Source organism: Pollicipes pollicipes, unplaced genomic scaffold, assembly GCF_011947565.3.
Source record: "Pollicipes pollicipes isolate AB1234 unplaced genomic scaffold, Ppol_2.1 Scaffold_1600;HRSCAF=1878_pilon_pilon_pilon, whole genome shotgun sequence".
Classification (NCBI taxonomy): domain Eukaryota; kingdom Metazoa; phylum Arthropoda; class Thecostraca; order Pollicipedomorpha; family Pollicipedidae; genus Pollicipes; species Pollicipes pollicipes.
In genome coordinates this window covers 23,757,315-23,772,107 of record NW_023595962.1, presented here as the reverse complement: position 1 = coordinate 23,772,107, position 14,793 = coordinate 23,757,315, and the positions used below count along the sequence as shown (strand labels likewise).

At 57.7% G+C, this 14,793-nt stretch overlaps 1 protein-coding gene across 1 annotated transcript; it reads right to left on the bottom strand.

Annotated features, from left to right (window-relative positions):
- Positions 1–6,642: 6,642 nt before the first annotated feature.
- On the bottom strand, positions 6,643–14,459 carry LOC119114794 (uncharacterized). Its single transcript, XM_037238827.1, has 5 exons — positions 14,433–14,459; positions 9,343–9,479; positions 7,868–8,025; positions 7,286–7,389; positions 6,643–6,793 (listed from the first exon to the last, which is right to left on the bottom strand). The coding sequence occupies exons 2-5, from the start codon at positions 9,440–9,442 to the stop codon at positions 6,643–6,645; spliced, it is 513 nt and encodes a 170-aa protein (XP_037094722.1). The 5' UTR covers positions 9,443–9,479; positions 14,433–14,459.
- Positions 14,460–14,793: the final 334 nt, after the last annotated feature.

Below are 14,793 nucleotides of genomic sequence, written 5' to 3'. Positions count from 1 at the left end.
GACCAACTGGCCTTGACGGAAGTGCGATTGTATCACAATCGCTCATTTTTATTAAACCGCATGTGTTTCCCGGCGTTCGTCTCATTTGCATGTGTTGCGTGTTCTGTGCTGATCCATGTGGTAGTGCTGACGCGGCGTTAGAATAGCCACCCGCTGAATTTCGCCAAGGTTCGCATTAATAATAATAATAATAATAGCATGCTGAAGAAAACATCCGAATTACTCCTCATGGCTGGTAAATGTTGCTTGCCCCGTACAGGCGGGGAGTCGTGAGTGAGCACGATGAAGTGAGATTGAGGAAAAAAGGGTGGATGTCGACGAGTAACCGTCTCACTTGTCGATTAATCCCGCTTTACCTGTTGGATGAACAGGACTCATCCGTACTCCCTCGGACTCACCTCATCTCACCTGTCAGATGGCCTTGTCTCACCTGTCCGATGGCCTCGTCTCACTTGTCCGATGGCCTCGTCTCACCTGTCCGATGGTCTTGTCTCACCTGTCCGATGGCCTTGTCTCACCTGTCCGATGACCTTATCTCACGTATCGGAATAGAATATATGATAGCTCATGACTATGTTGATCTAACGTAACGGAATAGTTAGCTCTTGTATATGCCTCTTGTGTTTGTTAATGCTTGTCGCGTTTTGGTTGTAGCTTTGTGACGTTTTGGCTGTCAAGGTACCTGTTAACCGAGGTATATCGCTAAGCCCAATAAAGGGGTATGACCTATGCTGGCAAACAAAACAATCCTCCCAGCGTGCCGACGATAACGGCTCCCGTTCCCATGGAAACGCCCAGGTTTGCACAAGGTGGGGCGTCGGAGATCGCTGACCACAGCGTTCGCGGCAACGGTGGGAAGTCAGGCCCTTCTGGGTGACGGCCGGCGCTGCATAAAACGTCCGAGCGGCCGATCTCCAGCATCAGACAGCTAGAGCTGGCTCGCGGGTCACCACTGCAGCGTTGACATGGCCGTGTTCATCGTACTGCTCGCCGTCGTTGCGTCAGCCTCTGCGCAGAGCTACGGGTTGACAGGAGCTCCACCAGCTGAAAATTACGGACAAGGACCTGGCCCGCTTGCTGGGGACCACAGACCAGCACCTGGCCCTCCTGTCGGGGATTACAGACCGGCACCTGGCCCTCTTGCCGGAAACTACAGACCGGCACCTGGCCCTCCTGCCGGAGACTACAGACCGGCACCTGGCCCTACTGCCGGAGACTACAGACCGGCACCTGGCCCTCCTGCCGGAGACTACAGACCGGCACCTGGCCCTCCTGCCGGAGACTACAGACCGGCACCTGGCCCTCCTGCTGGAGACTACAGTCTGGCTTCCGGTCCTCCTACTGGTGACTACTCTGACGGCGGCGGTGAGCCGGCCAGGTACGAGTTCGACTGGACGGTGGCCGGCCGAGAGGCGCGGTTCGGTCAGCGGGAGAGCCGAGCCGGCCGGCAGACGCACGGCTCCTACTCGGTGCTGCTGCCCGACGGCCGCCTCCAGACCGTCACCTACACAGTGGACGGCGACGGCGGCTACGTCGCCGAGGTCACTTACGAGGGTGAGGCCAGACCCTATGAGGGGCGGCCGCGGCAGGGCGGCCCGGGAGGGAGCTACGGTGATCGACCGGCGGAGGGAGACGCCCCCCAGCGGCCCCCGGGGTACTCCCCGGCCCAGCCTCAGGGGTACGCCGGAGCAGCACAGCGGCAGGCGGCATCAAATACCCAGCAGCAGTTCTCCGGCCCACATCAGCCTTTTCCAACTCGTTCTCAGCAAGGCCACCTAATTCCTCAGCAGAGATCTCGGAACCGTCCCCGGCAGGGACATTCCATTCCTCAACAATATGTCCCTGACCGCTCTCAACAGGGGACACTCGACTAAGCAGAAGCCGTACCTTGTTCTTCCGCAGGAAACCTATCCTGTTCCTCAGAAACAATCCGGTTATGGTCCACAGCACCAACCCATAGACCGTCCCCAGCAGGGCTACTCTGGTCCTCAAGAACCATCCATCATCCAAGGTAAGAAGCAGCCTGCTGTTGTTCCTCAGCAGATATTCGTACGTCCTCAAAGAGGCCCAATTGAACCCAAGTGGCGGTCTTCTGCTCGTCCTCAACAGCAGTCTCCTGATCGTCCCCAGAATGGCTACTCTAGTCCTCAAGAACTTTCCTCAATCCGAGGTCAGAAGCAACGTCCCGTTATTCCTCAGCAGCGACCTTCTGGACGGTCCTGAGCAACTCAACTCTGACGTTAAATGGCAGTCGTCGGGTCGACCTGCAAAACAGCCCCTAAGCGGCCCTCAGCAGGGCTATTCTGGGGCTCAAGAACCAAACTTCCTTCAAAATCAGAAACAGCCTGGCTTCATTCCTCAGCACCCTTCCAGACGTCCTCAGCAAGAATACTCAGATCCTAAGTGGCAGCCATCAGTTCGTCCTCAGCAGCAATCTACTGGCCGTCCCCAGCAAGACTACTCTGGCCCCCAGCAGGAAAACCCTGATCGTCCCCAGCAGGAAAGCTACGGTTCACAAAATCAGCCGCAACTTCAAGGTCAGAAGCAGCCCTCCATCATTAATCAGCAGCAGCCTTCCAATGACCCGCAACTGCCGTCATTGAAGTCACTCCGCTCCGATCCTAAGTGGCTGTCGTCGACTCGTCCCCAGCAGCCGTCTTCAGTTCGTCCTCAGCAGGGATACAAAGGCTTTCAACAGCTGCCGGCTGCGCTTGAGCAGGAGGCATTCGGCCCCGCCAAGCAAGGATCTATACTGTGAAGGGCAAGAAGGGAAAGCCTCACCTCTTGCAGAAACACCGATCCTTGCCCACCCAGCACAGCCTCTTCAAGCCGTAGACAGCTCACGGTGGCCAGGCTGCCACCGGGAAACGTGTGGTACTGCTCGTAACCCCATCTGTCACTGACAATGGCAGCTATAGCCCCGCAAGTCAGGCACCGAGGCCGCCACTGTCGGCTCCATATGTCGCTGCCAATGGCGACAAGGGCCGGTCCAGTGGCCGCCAGAACAAGGCAGCGGTCAGACCCGCTAAATCGTGGTAGTGGCGGCTCTCCAGCGTATGATCCGCATCACGTGCTCCTCATATGAGCACCATACCAACTGGACTGACTGGTGAACCACTGAAGGCCCTCCTGCGAAGGCCTTAATACCGATGTGTCTTTCCTCAGCTTTTCGTGCTGACACAGACGTGCAGGGTTTGTTGAACGACGTTTGTTCGTGCCATTTGTTATGTATACACGCCGACTGCAAGCTTAAAAACATGCAATATACATTGTTTTGATAATGTGAGATATGACCTGCTGATGCATCTGCCGAAGGAAAACGCTGAACTGTTTCTGGGCCGCGATGCACATCCATCATGCTGGGCATGCAAGAGGCCCAGCATACTCGCGGTTCCAGTCTTCCCAATTACTCCTGCTTAGATGTGAGTGGATGCTTTCTATATTTTGTATTTTTACATTGGATTTGCTTCTAAGAGAGTGAGTACTGTCGGCATTCGAGAAGATGAGAAGCGAGCCATACTCAGGGCAGCACACCTCAATGCTGACAGCATATTTACGGTAGATTTTTGGACATCTGGATGCTCATTTAACAGACTGTGAAATCCATGCACACACAATCGCTGTTGACTCTGGGTTTGTCTGAATTGCTAGGAGTCTGATCTTTGCGTCCCTGTCAGTTTGTGTAGCAGGCGCTGTTCTTACACAGCATAAATCGAGGTGTCACTGACACCCCGGACCGCTGCCAATGGGGGGTGGGTGGGGTACGGAGTCCGTTACCTCGTATCCAAGAAGTTTACACTAACACTAGACGATTTTCCGAGGAATTTGGTTCAAATGCATAGGATGTCGGAAAACATTTGACATTTGCTTCACATGCCCTGAAGATGTTTGGCTTGGTGCCTTACGTCACCAGCCGAGCCCATTGACAGAAACTAATAGCATTACCCCGCGCCATTTCTCTGATTAGCTCACCGGCGATGCACCGGCTCGACGATCCTAGCCCAATGCGGACGGACAGAGTCAGGATGGCGTGCCCGAGCCGGACCACGTGTCGATGGACCTAGGGCAGACACAGACGGGATGGCGTGCCCGAGCTGGACCACGCGTCGGTGGACCTAGGGCAGACACAGACGGGATCTCGTGCCCGAGCTGGACCGCGCGTCGATGGACCTAGGACAGACACAGACGGGATCGCGTGCCCCAGCTGGACCACGTGTCGATGGACCTAGGGCAGACACAGACGGGATGGCGTGCCCGAGCTGGATCACGCGTCGATGGACCTAGGACAGACACAGACGGGATGGCGTGCCCGAGCTGGACCGCGTGTCGATGGACCTAGGACAGACACAGACGGGATCGCGTGCCCGAGCTGGACCGCGCGTCGGTGGACTTAGGCAGACACAGACGGGACCGCGTGCCCGAGCTGGGCCACGCGTCGATGGACCTAGGGCAGACACGGACGGGATGGCGTGTCCGAGCTGGACTACACGTGGATGGGCTTAGCCAGTGCCGATAGGCACGTCACATGCCCCGAAATTAGATGCAGTGTGAACACCACGGGTTACCGAATTGAATATGGTTCCGTGTTGTGGCTAGCGCACATGGACGGGGAGAAAATAGCAAAATGAACCGCGGTGTAATCTCAACTGAAAGCACGTGCGGAATTCGAAACATCGATTTTAACCCTGCAAGTGTATTCCCGAACAGACTTTTCTTGCGCTTGTGACCATGTGGCAGCTTAACATTGCCCATATGCAGCGGTGCGGTGTACCCATTTATCCACGCTATACCCAAAACAACAACGCCATAGTTGTCACTGTTACTCACGAACACCGTCAAAGGACAACACGCCCCATCCGGGCCACTGACACCGCATCATCGCAATCGCTCTGCCCTGTCATCGCACCATCGCAATCGCTCTGCCCTGTCATCGCAATCTCTCTGCCCTGTCATCGCACCATCGCAATCGCTCTGCACTGGCCGACTCACGTTCTGTCAGCGAGTCGCTTCCTGTCTGACTCTCACACCTACAAACTGACCAGGAACCATGCAACCCCACAGTCATGGCTCTTACAGTCAGTTCAAATAATTGAGGGCTGTTTTCACGGAGCAAAAGCTTTATTTCTCAGACCTGCTAAATCGTGGCATTGTACGGCTCTCCAACGCGTGGTTGACAGCGCGAGCTCGGCGTATGAATACCATGCAGACTGGAATGCCTGTTGAACCACTGAACGGTCGGAACGGAACGGAAAAACAAGACAGAGCACAGCGTGAATCAGAGGAGGATGACCCAGGGCACAAAGCGAATCAGAGCAAAATGACTCAGAGCACAGAGCGAATCAGAGCAAAATGACTCAGAGCACAGAGCAAAACAGAGCAGGATGACAGAACTACCAGCTAGCCCCGGCAGTCGTCGGGAGGACTTTTGCCCCAGCTTCTGTCGTTCTGCAGTAACAACCTTACAAGAACACGTGGCGTCCAGGGACATCGGCACGCTCATACCAACGCATCAGTCATCTTAAATGCCCAACAATCAAGCTCAAGATCATCATCGTCATGTCACGATTCCCCAAATTTGGTGGGCGATGCTTCTAATGCTGACGCTGGTAATGCGGTCGTGAAAATTCAGTAGGTGAAGGCTCCATCTCCCGCTACCGTGGCAGTAGGTGGAGGCTCCACCTCCCGCTGCCGTGGCAGTAGGTGGAGGCTCCACCTCCCGCTACCGTGGCAGTAGGTGAAGGCTCCACCTCCCGCTACCGTGGCAGTAGGTGGAGGCTCCACCTCCCGCTACCGTGGCAGTAGGTGAAGGCTCCACCTCCCGCTACCGTGGCAGTAGGTGAAGGCTCCACCTCCCGCTACCATGGCGAGTCTCTCGCGATGCCTGCCAACACACACACACAACACTACCCGGCACAGATGCCGCCCAGCACTAATGCCGCCCAGCACAGGTGCCAGCACTGATGCCGCCCAGCACTGATGCCACCCAGCGCAGGTGCCGCCCAGCGCTGATGCCGCCCAGCACAGGTGCCGTCCAGCACTGATGCCGCCCAGCACAGGTGCCGCCCAGCACTGATGCCGCCCAGCACTGATGCCACCCAGCACAGGTACCGCCCAGACACAACGAGACTTACTGAGTGATGCTCTGCAGGCGACAACGAAGCAATCATTATGTCGAGTGCCCCCGACTGACTGCTCTTTACTCTATTTTCCTGTACAGCGACGCAGTGGTTCTGTTCGGGCAGATTTCTGTCCGCTCGGGTTAAATCGGTTTTAAGCCCTTGACATACCCGGGTGTCAGAAGTGCGCGCTCTCTTCCGAGGGTCGATTCCTCCAGCGACCCGCCGCTCCCGTACACGTGGTCGAATGCCACCGCCGGCTCAGCGGTCCGGGCAGTGAGCTCTCACGTGATTTTTTTTTAGTACATCAGCAGCACCCGCACCCGTCCTGGCGCTCTCCACAGCCTCCACTCAGGCAGAGCAACAACACGTGCTGTCACCGCTGACCTGGGCGGAGTTCGCCGCGCCGGCCGACTCCGGCGAACTCTGCCCAGCGCCGGCGCCGAGCCGCTGCCGGCCGGCTCCGGAGGATGCCGTCCGTCGCCGGCGGCGCCACTGTCGACCGCGCGCCGCTGTCGGCCGGCCCTCACAGGTACTCCTCGGCGATGTTTGCCGTTAAGAGCTCGTGGCCGCCTTCCGAGAGCCGGCGCAGCAGAGTGCGCGCAGCGCTGGCGGACGCCGCGTCGGTCGGTCGCGCCTCGCCCGCTTCGTCCTCCTCCAGCAGGTCTTCCAGCGTCCTGGCCGGCAGGTGGCGCCAGCCAGGCGGCAGCGTGCGCCTGAGGGCGGACAGCTGCTCCAGCCGCAGCGGAGACACCTCACCACCCTCGCTCGGCTCCGCCACTGTGACGCCACCCGTGCCGGCAGATCTGTCGTCAGCAGCGCCGTCAGCCTGCTCGGCCAGCCGCGCCGTTCCATTGCTACGCTTCAGCGGCGAGTTCGCGGCGCCGCCGCCTGGTGGCGCCACGAGCGAACCGTTGGTGCGCACGTTGGCTCGGCGCCGCGGTGCAGCCGCCAGCGAAGGGTCAGCCGTCGTCTCTGGCTCGCGGCGACAAGCCGGCCGCGGCGGCACGCTCGGTGCCGGCAGCAGCGGCAACGAGCGGGCCCGCTGCGACAGCAAGTACTGCACGCTGGCCGTGAACACGTCGTCGGCGTCGGCGTCGGCCTGCTGCGGACCGGCGCCGCCGCCGCCGCCGCCGCCGCCTCGGGGCTGCATGCGCTGCGGCACTGGCGGTGGAGTCTGCCTTCTCGGCTGCGGCTCCGGCCTCGGCTCCGGTGTCGACCGCCGCTCCAGCCGCTGCTCCACAGCGGAGGCCGCCGCCAGACCATTTATACTCTGTGGGACGCACGGGGTGTCAAACGCGCTGAGCTCAGATGATGACGTGCGGAACGTAACGCTCACAGGCTAAGGTGGTCGCTAAGTATCTTTCAGCACATTGACGACCTTTGTTTGTGGCTCGACATATGATCTCGGGCCTGAGCTTTCTCTTTGCCTGCTTGCAATCACCTGTCCTTTCACGTCCCCTTTCTTCGTGTCAATTTATCCTGTCTCTTTATGCCTCTCATTCATTGTATTTTCTACTGTTCTCTCTCCCTTTCTCCCCCCCGTCCCTCCCTCCCTCTCTCCTCTGATCTCACTCCCTCACTCTCCCGCCTTCTCTCCCTTGCTCTCTTCTCTTCCCTGCCTCCCTGCCCACGTCCCACTCTCTCCCCCTCCCTCTCTCTCCCCTCTCTCTCCCCTCCCAATCTGCCTTGCTCTCTTCTCCCACTCTCCCTAGCTCTCTCCTCCCTCTGCCCGGGTGGGCGGCTCTCACCGGCGCACTCTCGGTGTCCAGCAGGGAGTCGAGACTGCGCTGGTGCGCCAGCTCCGCGGACCGCGGTCGGCCCAGGTCGCGGGAGCGAGGGCGCCGACACGGCAGGAACTGGCCCGTCTCCGGGTCACGCTCCATCGACTCACACGGACACACCAGACCTGTCGACAGGCGCCGAGGTGGGGGCTCAGTCGTAGCATGAGGACCAGAGCAGCCACCACAGCAGCCACTACAGCCGAGCATAGGGACGGGGCTCAGCCGCAGCATGGGGACCAGAGCAGTCACCACAGCAACAGCATGGGGACCGGAGCAGCCACCACAGCCGCAGCATAGGGACGGGGCTCAGCCGCAGCATGGGGACCAGAGCAGCCACCACAGCAACATCATGGGGACCGGAACAGCCACCACAGCCGCAGCATAGGGACGGGGCTCAGCCGCAGCATGGGGAACGGAGCAGCCACCACAGCCGCAGCATGGGGACGGGGGCTCAGCCACAGCATGGGGACCGGAGCAGCCACCACAGCCGAGCATGGGGACGGGGCTCAGCCACAGCATGGGGAACGGAGCAGCCACCACAGCCGCAGCATAGGGACGGGGGTTCAGCCACAGCATGGAGACCGGAGCAGCCACCACAGCCGCAGCATAGGGACAGGGGCTCAGCCGCAGCATGGGGAACGGAGCAGCTACCACAGCAGCCACCACAGCCGCAGCATAGGGACGGGGGCTCAGCCACAGCATGGGGACCGGAGCAGCCACCACAGCCGCAGCATAGGGACGGGGCTCAGCCGCAGCATGAGGACCAGAGCAGCCACCACAGCCGAGCATGGGGACGGGGCTCAGCCGCAGCATGAGGACCGGAGCAGCCACCACAGCCGAGCATGGGGACGGGGCTCAGCCGCAGCATGGGGACCGGAACAGCCACCACAGCCGAGCATGGGGACGGGGCTCAGCCGCAGCATGGGCACCAGAGCAGCCACCACAGCAGCAGCATAGGGACGGGTGCTCAGCCGCAGCATGGGGACCGAAGCAGCCACCACAGCCGAGCATGGGGACGGGGGCTCAGCCGCAGCATGGGGAACGGGGCAGCCATCACAGCAGCAGCATGGGGACGGGGGCTCAGCCGCAGCATGGGGACCACAGCAGGCACCACAGCAGCAGCATGGGGACGTGGGCTCAGCCGCAGCATGGAGCAGTTACCACAGCAGCCACCACAGCCAAAACTCTGCAAAGGGACTGAACTCGGAGCAGAGGGTGCCGTGAGGGGATGAACGCCACCGGTGAGCAGGGTCCAGCTCCGTCTGGCGCGACCACATCTGAGAGCGGGAGCCGGACTAGAGAACACAGACCGGAGCGAGCGTCGCCCCGTGCGCGGAAAAAATACGCCAGGCGCGGGATCCGAACCCGGGACCTTCGTCTGCCGATCGCCCGGCGCGGCCAGCTGCGGCGCGCCGTCCGCCGTCCGCTGCCGGCGGCCGTACCGTTCATGGCGACGTAGACTCGGCTGTTGCCGGTGGCCTGCAGGGTCTGCAGCGCGCCCATGGCGAGGCCCAGGTTGAAGTCGGCGTCGCTGTCCTTCATACTCTCTGGCGTGAAGGCGCCAGTGAAGACCACCAGGCTGGGGGTCGCACCGGCAGATCAGGGCACATCGCAGGCGGTTACAGCCCAGACGAGAGGTCAGGTCGGAGGTCAGGTCACATCGCAGGCAGTCACAGACCAGGGGAGAGGCCGGGCCGCATCACAGGTGGTCACAGCCCAGAGGAGAGGTCAGGTCAGAGGTCAGGTGGTCACATCGCGGGCAGTCACAAAGCAGAGGGAAGGTCGGGTCGTATCACAGGCGGTCACAGCCCAGAGGAGAGGTCAGGTCAGAGGTCAGGTCACATCGCAGGCGATCACAGACCAAGGGAGAGGCCAGGTCACATCACAGGCGGTTGCAAATCAGGGAAGAGGTCAGGTTACATCGCAGACGGTCAAGGAGAGGTCAGGTCACATTGCAGGTGGTCACAGGTCAGAGGAGTGGTCAGGTCACATCGCAGGCGGTCACAGGTCAGAGGAGAGGTCAGGTCACATCGCGGATGGTCAAGAAGAGGTCGGGTCACATCGCAGGCGGTCACAGGTCAGAGGAGAGGTCAGGTCACATTGCAGGCGGTCACAGGCCAGAGGAGAGGTCAGGTCACATCTCAGGCGGCCCCAGCCTAGAGGAGTGCCTCGTGATTTCAACTGATTGCTCGACTTGGACTTCGTATTTACCACGCCAGGAATTCCTGGCATGTACTCCGCTCGAAGTTTGAAGTCGCTGGCCACGGATTCGGCTTCACGTGCTAAAACACGAAGGCGTTGTGTGAAATAGCTATTGATTGGGGGTGCCCACTTCAAACGCGGCGGAAAAATGATGAACAGCGATGCGCTCTCGTTACTTCTTTCCTTTCAGTGCAATGGCAACGAAATCGACGAAACACAACAATTTAGAGATCACGCATTCAGCCCAAAACTCAGGCATTTTGGTTGAAAAATGTCTTTGAACAAGTTTGCTTCCATATAAGCGAACACTCACTGCAAGAAGACGCAGATGACATCATTGTGCAGAGAACCTATTCGGCTCTCACTTCATATTTGTCTTATTGTTATGTCCAAGCAGCCTGATCGTCCAGGTCAGATGAAATGCCAACTTTCGCAGACTTTCCGAATTGGCGTCCCCCATATATAAGCTTTCGTTCAAATACTACTCAGAAGCCGACCTGAACACCGGTGGTGCACTTTTCACCTTTTGGCTCAGACCTCGATTTCTCACCATCCATGAGGTGATGTTACGATGTTACACTATCCATCGTTCATGTTATGGTGATGTGGGCAAGGAGTTAGACCTAGCGTGTTATCGCTTGACTGTTTGTGTTTGGCTGACTGTTTTTTTTTTACTGACTGACGTTTTTGTTTTGGTCTGTCGATTCCATGCAGTCCGCGACTAGCTAGCACTGCAGCATGCACAGTCCATGAGACAAGGCGTTTACAATGATGTTCTTGCGTCTTGTCCTGACTGCATTTCCCTCCCCTGGGGCGATCCAACCTGCCTGACGTGCTAAAAATTCGTTCAAAACAGCGATGGTTAAGCTTGAAATAACATTGTACCAGCCAGGAAAAAATAAATAGTCTTTGTACCGAGCGGCTTCCTTTTGTTGGTTCACTAGTGCACGTCCTGGGGTTTAGTCTGGCAGCAGACTTGTTAATACATCAAAGGGGTCTCCTGTTCCAGAAAATCGATCTCCATACATAAAGAGTGCCTCCTCATGCAGAGCAGGAGCCCCGTAGTTCACAACGGGAGTCTCTTAGTTCACAACGGGACCCCCTAGGTCATCATGGGGCCTAACGGCGGTTCCTAATGGTGGCGTCCTAGGCCAGCACCGGGCCTCGTTAACACAAAATTTAGCCTCCTTATCTAGAGCTTATTCACAACCTAACCTAACCTAACCCGACCTAACTTATTCACAAAGGCGGGCGTGGCTTCAGAAAATGGGTTCCAGCGCAGAAAGCCGATGCAAATCCTGAACTCGATTTGGATCTTCTAGCTCAGTTATGAGGTCTCCTTGATCTGGATTTTGGTAATGTGCGTGAGCGTGAGCTTCTGCTTGGGCAAAAGGGGCCTCACAATTTTTTGTCGGTGTATGTGTGTGTGTGTGGGGGGGGGGATAAATACTCTCTGATCGGCCATGAGTATGATAACTACAAGCAACGTGTGATACCCCTAAAACGTGAATATGACAAAGGGGATGGGGCTCAAATCCACGATTTCATGAATGAACTACTCCTGTTTTGCTTTCTCTGCATTGTCACGTTAAACACTGCGGAGAAAGATCATCAAGGCAAAGGGAAGAAGTAACTTGGAGTCTGACCGGTATTCTAAGCTCGTTTATATCTTAGGTCTGACTGGCAAAACGCCAATTGGGATAGACGCAGCCTAGCCTATCATAGCCTATATAGCATAGCCTATACGCCTCTGATATCCTATATAGTAGCATATCAGAGGCGTAGTTTCACAAAAGGAGTTGGGAGAGGCTGAAGAATGCAAAATGACACAACCCATTTCCAAACATGTCAACAAACAGTGACCCATTTTCTTCCCAAATTTGGAGAGGGAGGGGGAGGGGGAGGCTGAAACCCAAGTTGGAGGGGAAGAGGGTTAAAGTCACCCAACCGAATAGGAAACTGCACACCTGCTAGCCGTATTCACAGGCCGAGCTTGTGCGCCAACATTTGAGCAATCCATATCATGTGGTGTGAATGCGGCTGATTGTGAGAGACCTCGTGCCCACTGACGTCATCGTCGGAAGTCCCGCGCTCACGGAATGGGAGGGGATGGGGAGCCTCACACAACTGTGAGTGATACCTGTTGATGGCCGGCCATGCCGCACCAAGCAGGCGCGGCAGGCGGGCTGCCACAACGGCAGGCGGAACAGATGCCACACCCGACACGTAACACCGGCGGCCGGTGGGCTCACGGCCCAGTAACACCGGCGGCCCGTGGGCTCACGGCCCAGTAACACTGGCGGCCCGTGGGCTCACGGCCCAGTAACACTGGCGGCCCGTGGGCTCACGGCCCAATAACACCGGCGGCCCGTGGGCTCACGGCCCAGTAACACTGGCGGCCCGTGGACTCACGGCCCAGTAACACTGGCGGCCCGTGGGCTCACGGCCCAGTAACACCGGCGGCCAGTGGGCTCACGGCCCAGTAACACCGGCGGCCCGTGGGCTCACGGCCCAGTAACACCGGCGGCCCGTGGGCTCACGGCCCAGTAACACCGGCGGCCCGTGGGCTCACGGCCCAGTTACACCGGCGGCGCGTGTGCCACACCGTCTAGTGCTGTGCCGCCGACCTAGTGAGTGCACCCAGAGTGTGCCAAAGCACACCAGCAGGGTTGTGGAGTGTGACTGCTGTAACGTCAGAATTTCACGGAAACACCGCAGTCTCGGACACACATCCTTTTCGCCGCGATAAACAGAGCTCTCACAGGTGTATGTGCATTCGTAACAGCTCTCAGCTGCTCGTTGTTAAGACATTTATGCCTGAGGATGTCCTGCAGACTCGTTATTAAGACGTTTATGTTCGAGGATGCCCTGCAGACTCGTTATTAAGACATTTATGCCTGAGGATGCCCTGCAGACTCGTTATTAAGACGTTTATATCCGAGGATGCCCTGCAGACTCGTTATTAAGACGTTTTTGCCCGATGATGCCCTGCAGACACGTTATTAAGACTTTTACGTCCATGGATGCTCTGCATACTCGTTATTGAGACGTTTATGCCCGGGGATGCCCTGCAGACTCGTTATTGGTCCTGGGAGGCGCTTCTCGCAACCGTGACATAAGTCCTCCTTGCAACTCAGCACATAAAGCATCCCTGCAGCTTTGGGAGTCTTCCAAAGAGGAGGCTTCAGGAGTCTTTTTTGGACGCGTTATGGCTTTCTATTCTCCCGCACTTCGGAATCCCTTGGGCGGCCTGGGTATTGACTGTATACGATCGCTGGGACCCTCCCGCACTTCGGAATCCCCCTGGGCGGCCTGGGTATTGACTGTTTACGATCGCTGGGACCCTCCCGCACTTCGGAATCCCCCTGGGCGGCCTGGGTATTGACTGTTTGCGATCGCTGGGACCCTCCCGCACTTCGGAATCCCCTTGGCGGCCTGGGTATTGACTGTTTGCGATCGCTGGGACCCTCCCGCACTTCGGAACCCCCTGGGCGGCCTGGGTATTGACTGTTTACGATCGCTGGGACCCGTTGCTCTGGCATCGCGAATAGTGACTCAAACGGACCAGAACGCCTCGTCAGGCCCATGTGACTTTTAAACCCTGTCAATCCTCCCCAGATACCACAGGGGCATATTCAAACATCAATGAGTTGTATCAGGCTCTCTGTCTTCTTCGGCATGTAAGCAGGCATGGGTCCAAATCCGTCGGGCCCGAACCCCAACTGCCCCTCTCCAATAGGTGAACATGCCTTCAACACCTGTTGCATATGGTATCGCAGACCCGAATCGCTAGGCCGAGATTCACGCTGCCGTCCGTCACCCGGGTGTGAAATGTCTTAACTACGGTGTCCGATCTGGCCCTCTTCTCACCGAAGAACTGAGTGATAGTTGCGCCACGGGGACAAAGGGGAGGGGGGAGGGGGCGATATCGGGTCATGGAGTGGTACGCTGATTGGGATGGTAGCTGTGGTAGAAAATTGGGAAACATGCTTTTTGCGGAAAATATGGGAAAGAGACAACATATTTTACAGCTACGGTTACGCTCAACTCGAAGCAACTGGAGGGTGATATGTCTTCCAAGCCGCTCATAATGGCTACATCCTGGCTAAGCCTCCTTGCATTGCGAGTGTGCAAAATTATACTGATTTCACCCAAGCGTACCAAAACGGATCACGCTTGTTAGAGAGCTTCCGTGATGTTGGTCCTGAAACCAGCGAGAGGGTATCATGATTATGCTTATTTCAGTGAAGCTCCGTGTTGGTGCCGCCGCACCTGCCACAATTACACTTGTCTTCCAGGATCACACGATGCCTGGATTCGGGACACTCACCGACTGTTGGAGCCTATTTGACTCTGGAGCTGCTCCTGCAGCCACTGCGCCGTCTGTAGGAGAGTGTCGGTCCCATGAGTTACCAGTATTCGCCGCTGTGGCGCTGCCGTCGCTCTCTCCAGAAGTTTAAGTCTGTAACAGACGGCACCAAGTTACGAAGAGCGTCAGCATCCTCCAGCCCTCAGGAAAGGGGGGGATTAACGCTTTTGGCCAATGAGCGTATGAAATGCTTTGCCAAAACCCATAGACGTGTTCAAATTTCAGTACGTCAAAATTGGTGGTGGGTAACATGATACCCAGCATTGTCCCAGCAGACAGGCAGCCCCTCACGGATCGCAGAGTAAATTTCTAACGGGCTGCG

What these genes read in the sequence shown, in the direction of transcription:
- LOC119114794 (XM_037238827.1), bottom strand. Translation starts at nt 9,442, where the DNA reads ATGAAGGACAGCGACGCCGACTTCAACCTGGGCCTCGCCATGGGCGCG. An exon ending in TGGACACCGAGAGTGCGCCG is followed by an intron (nt 7,390 to 7,867) that starts GTGAGAGCCGCC and finishes TGCGTCCCACAG; the next exon opens with AGTATAAATGGTCTGGCGGC. An exon ending in CCGAGAAGGCAGACTCCACC is followed by an intron (nt 6,794 to 7,285) that starts GCCAGTGCCGCA and finishes CCTGCCGGCCAG; the next exon opens with GACGCTGGAAGACCTGCTGG.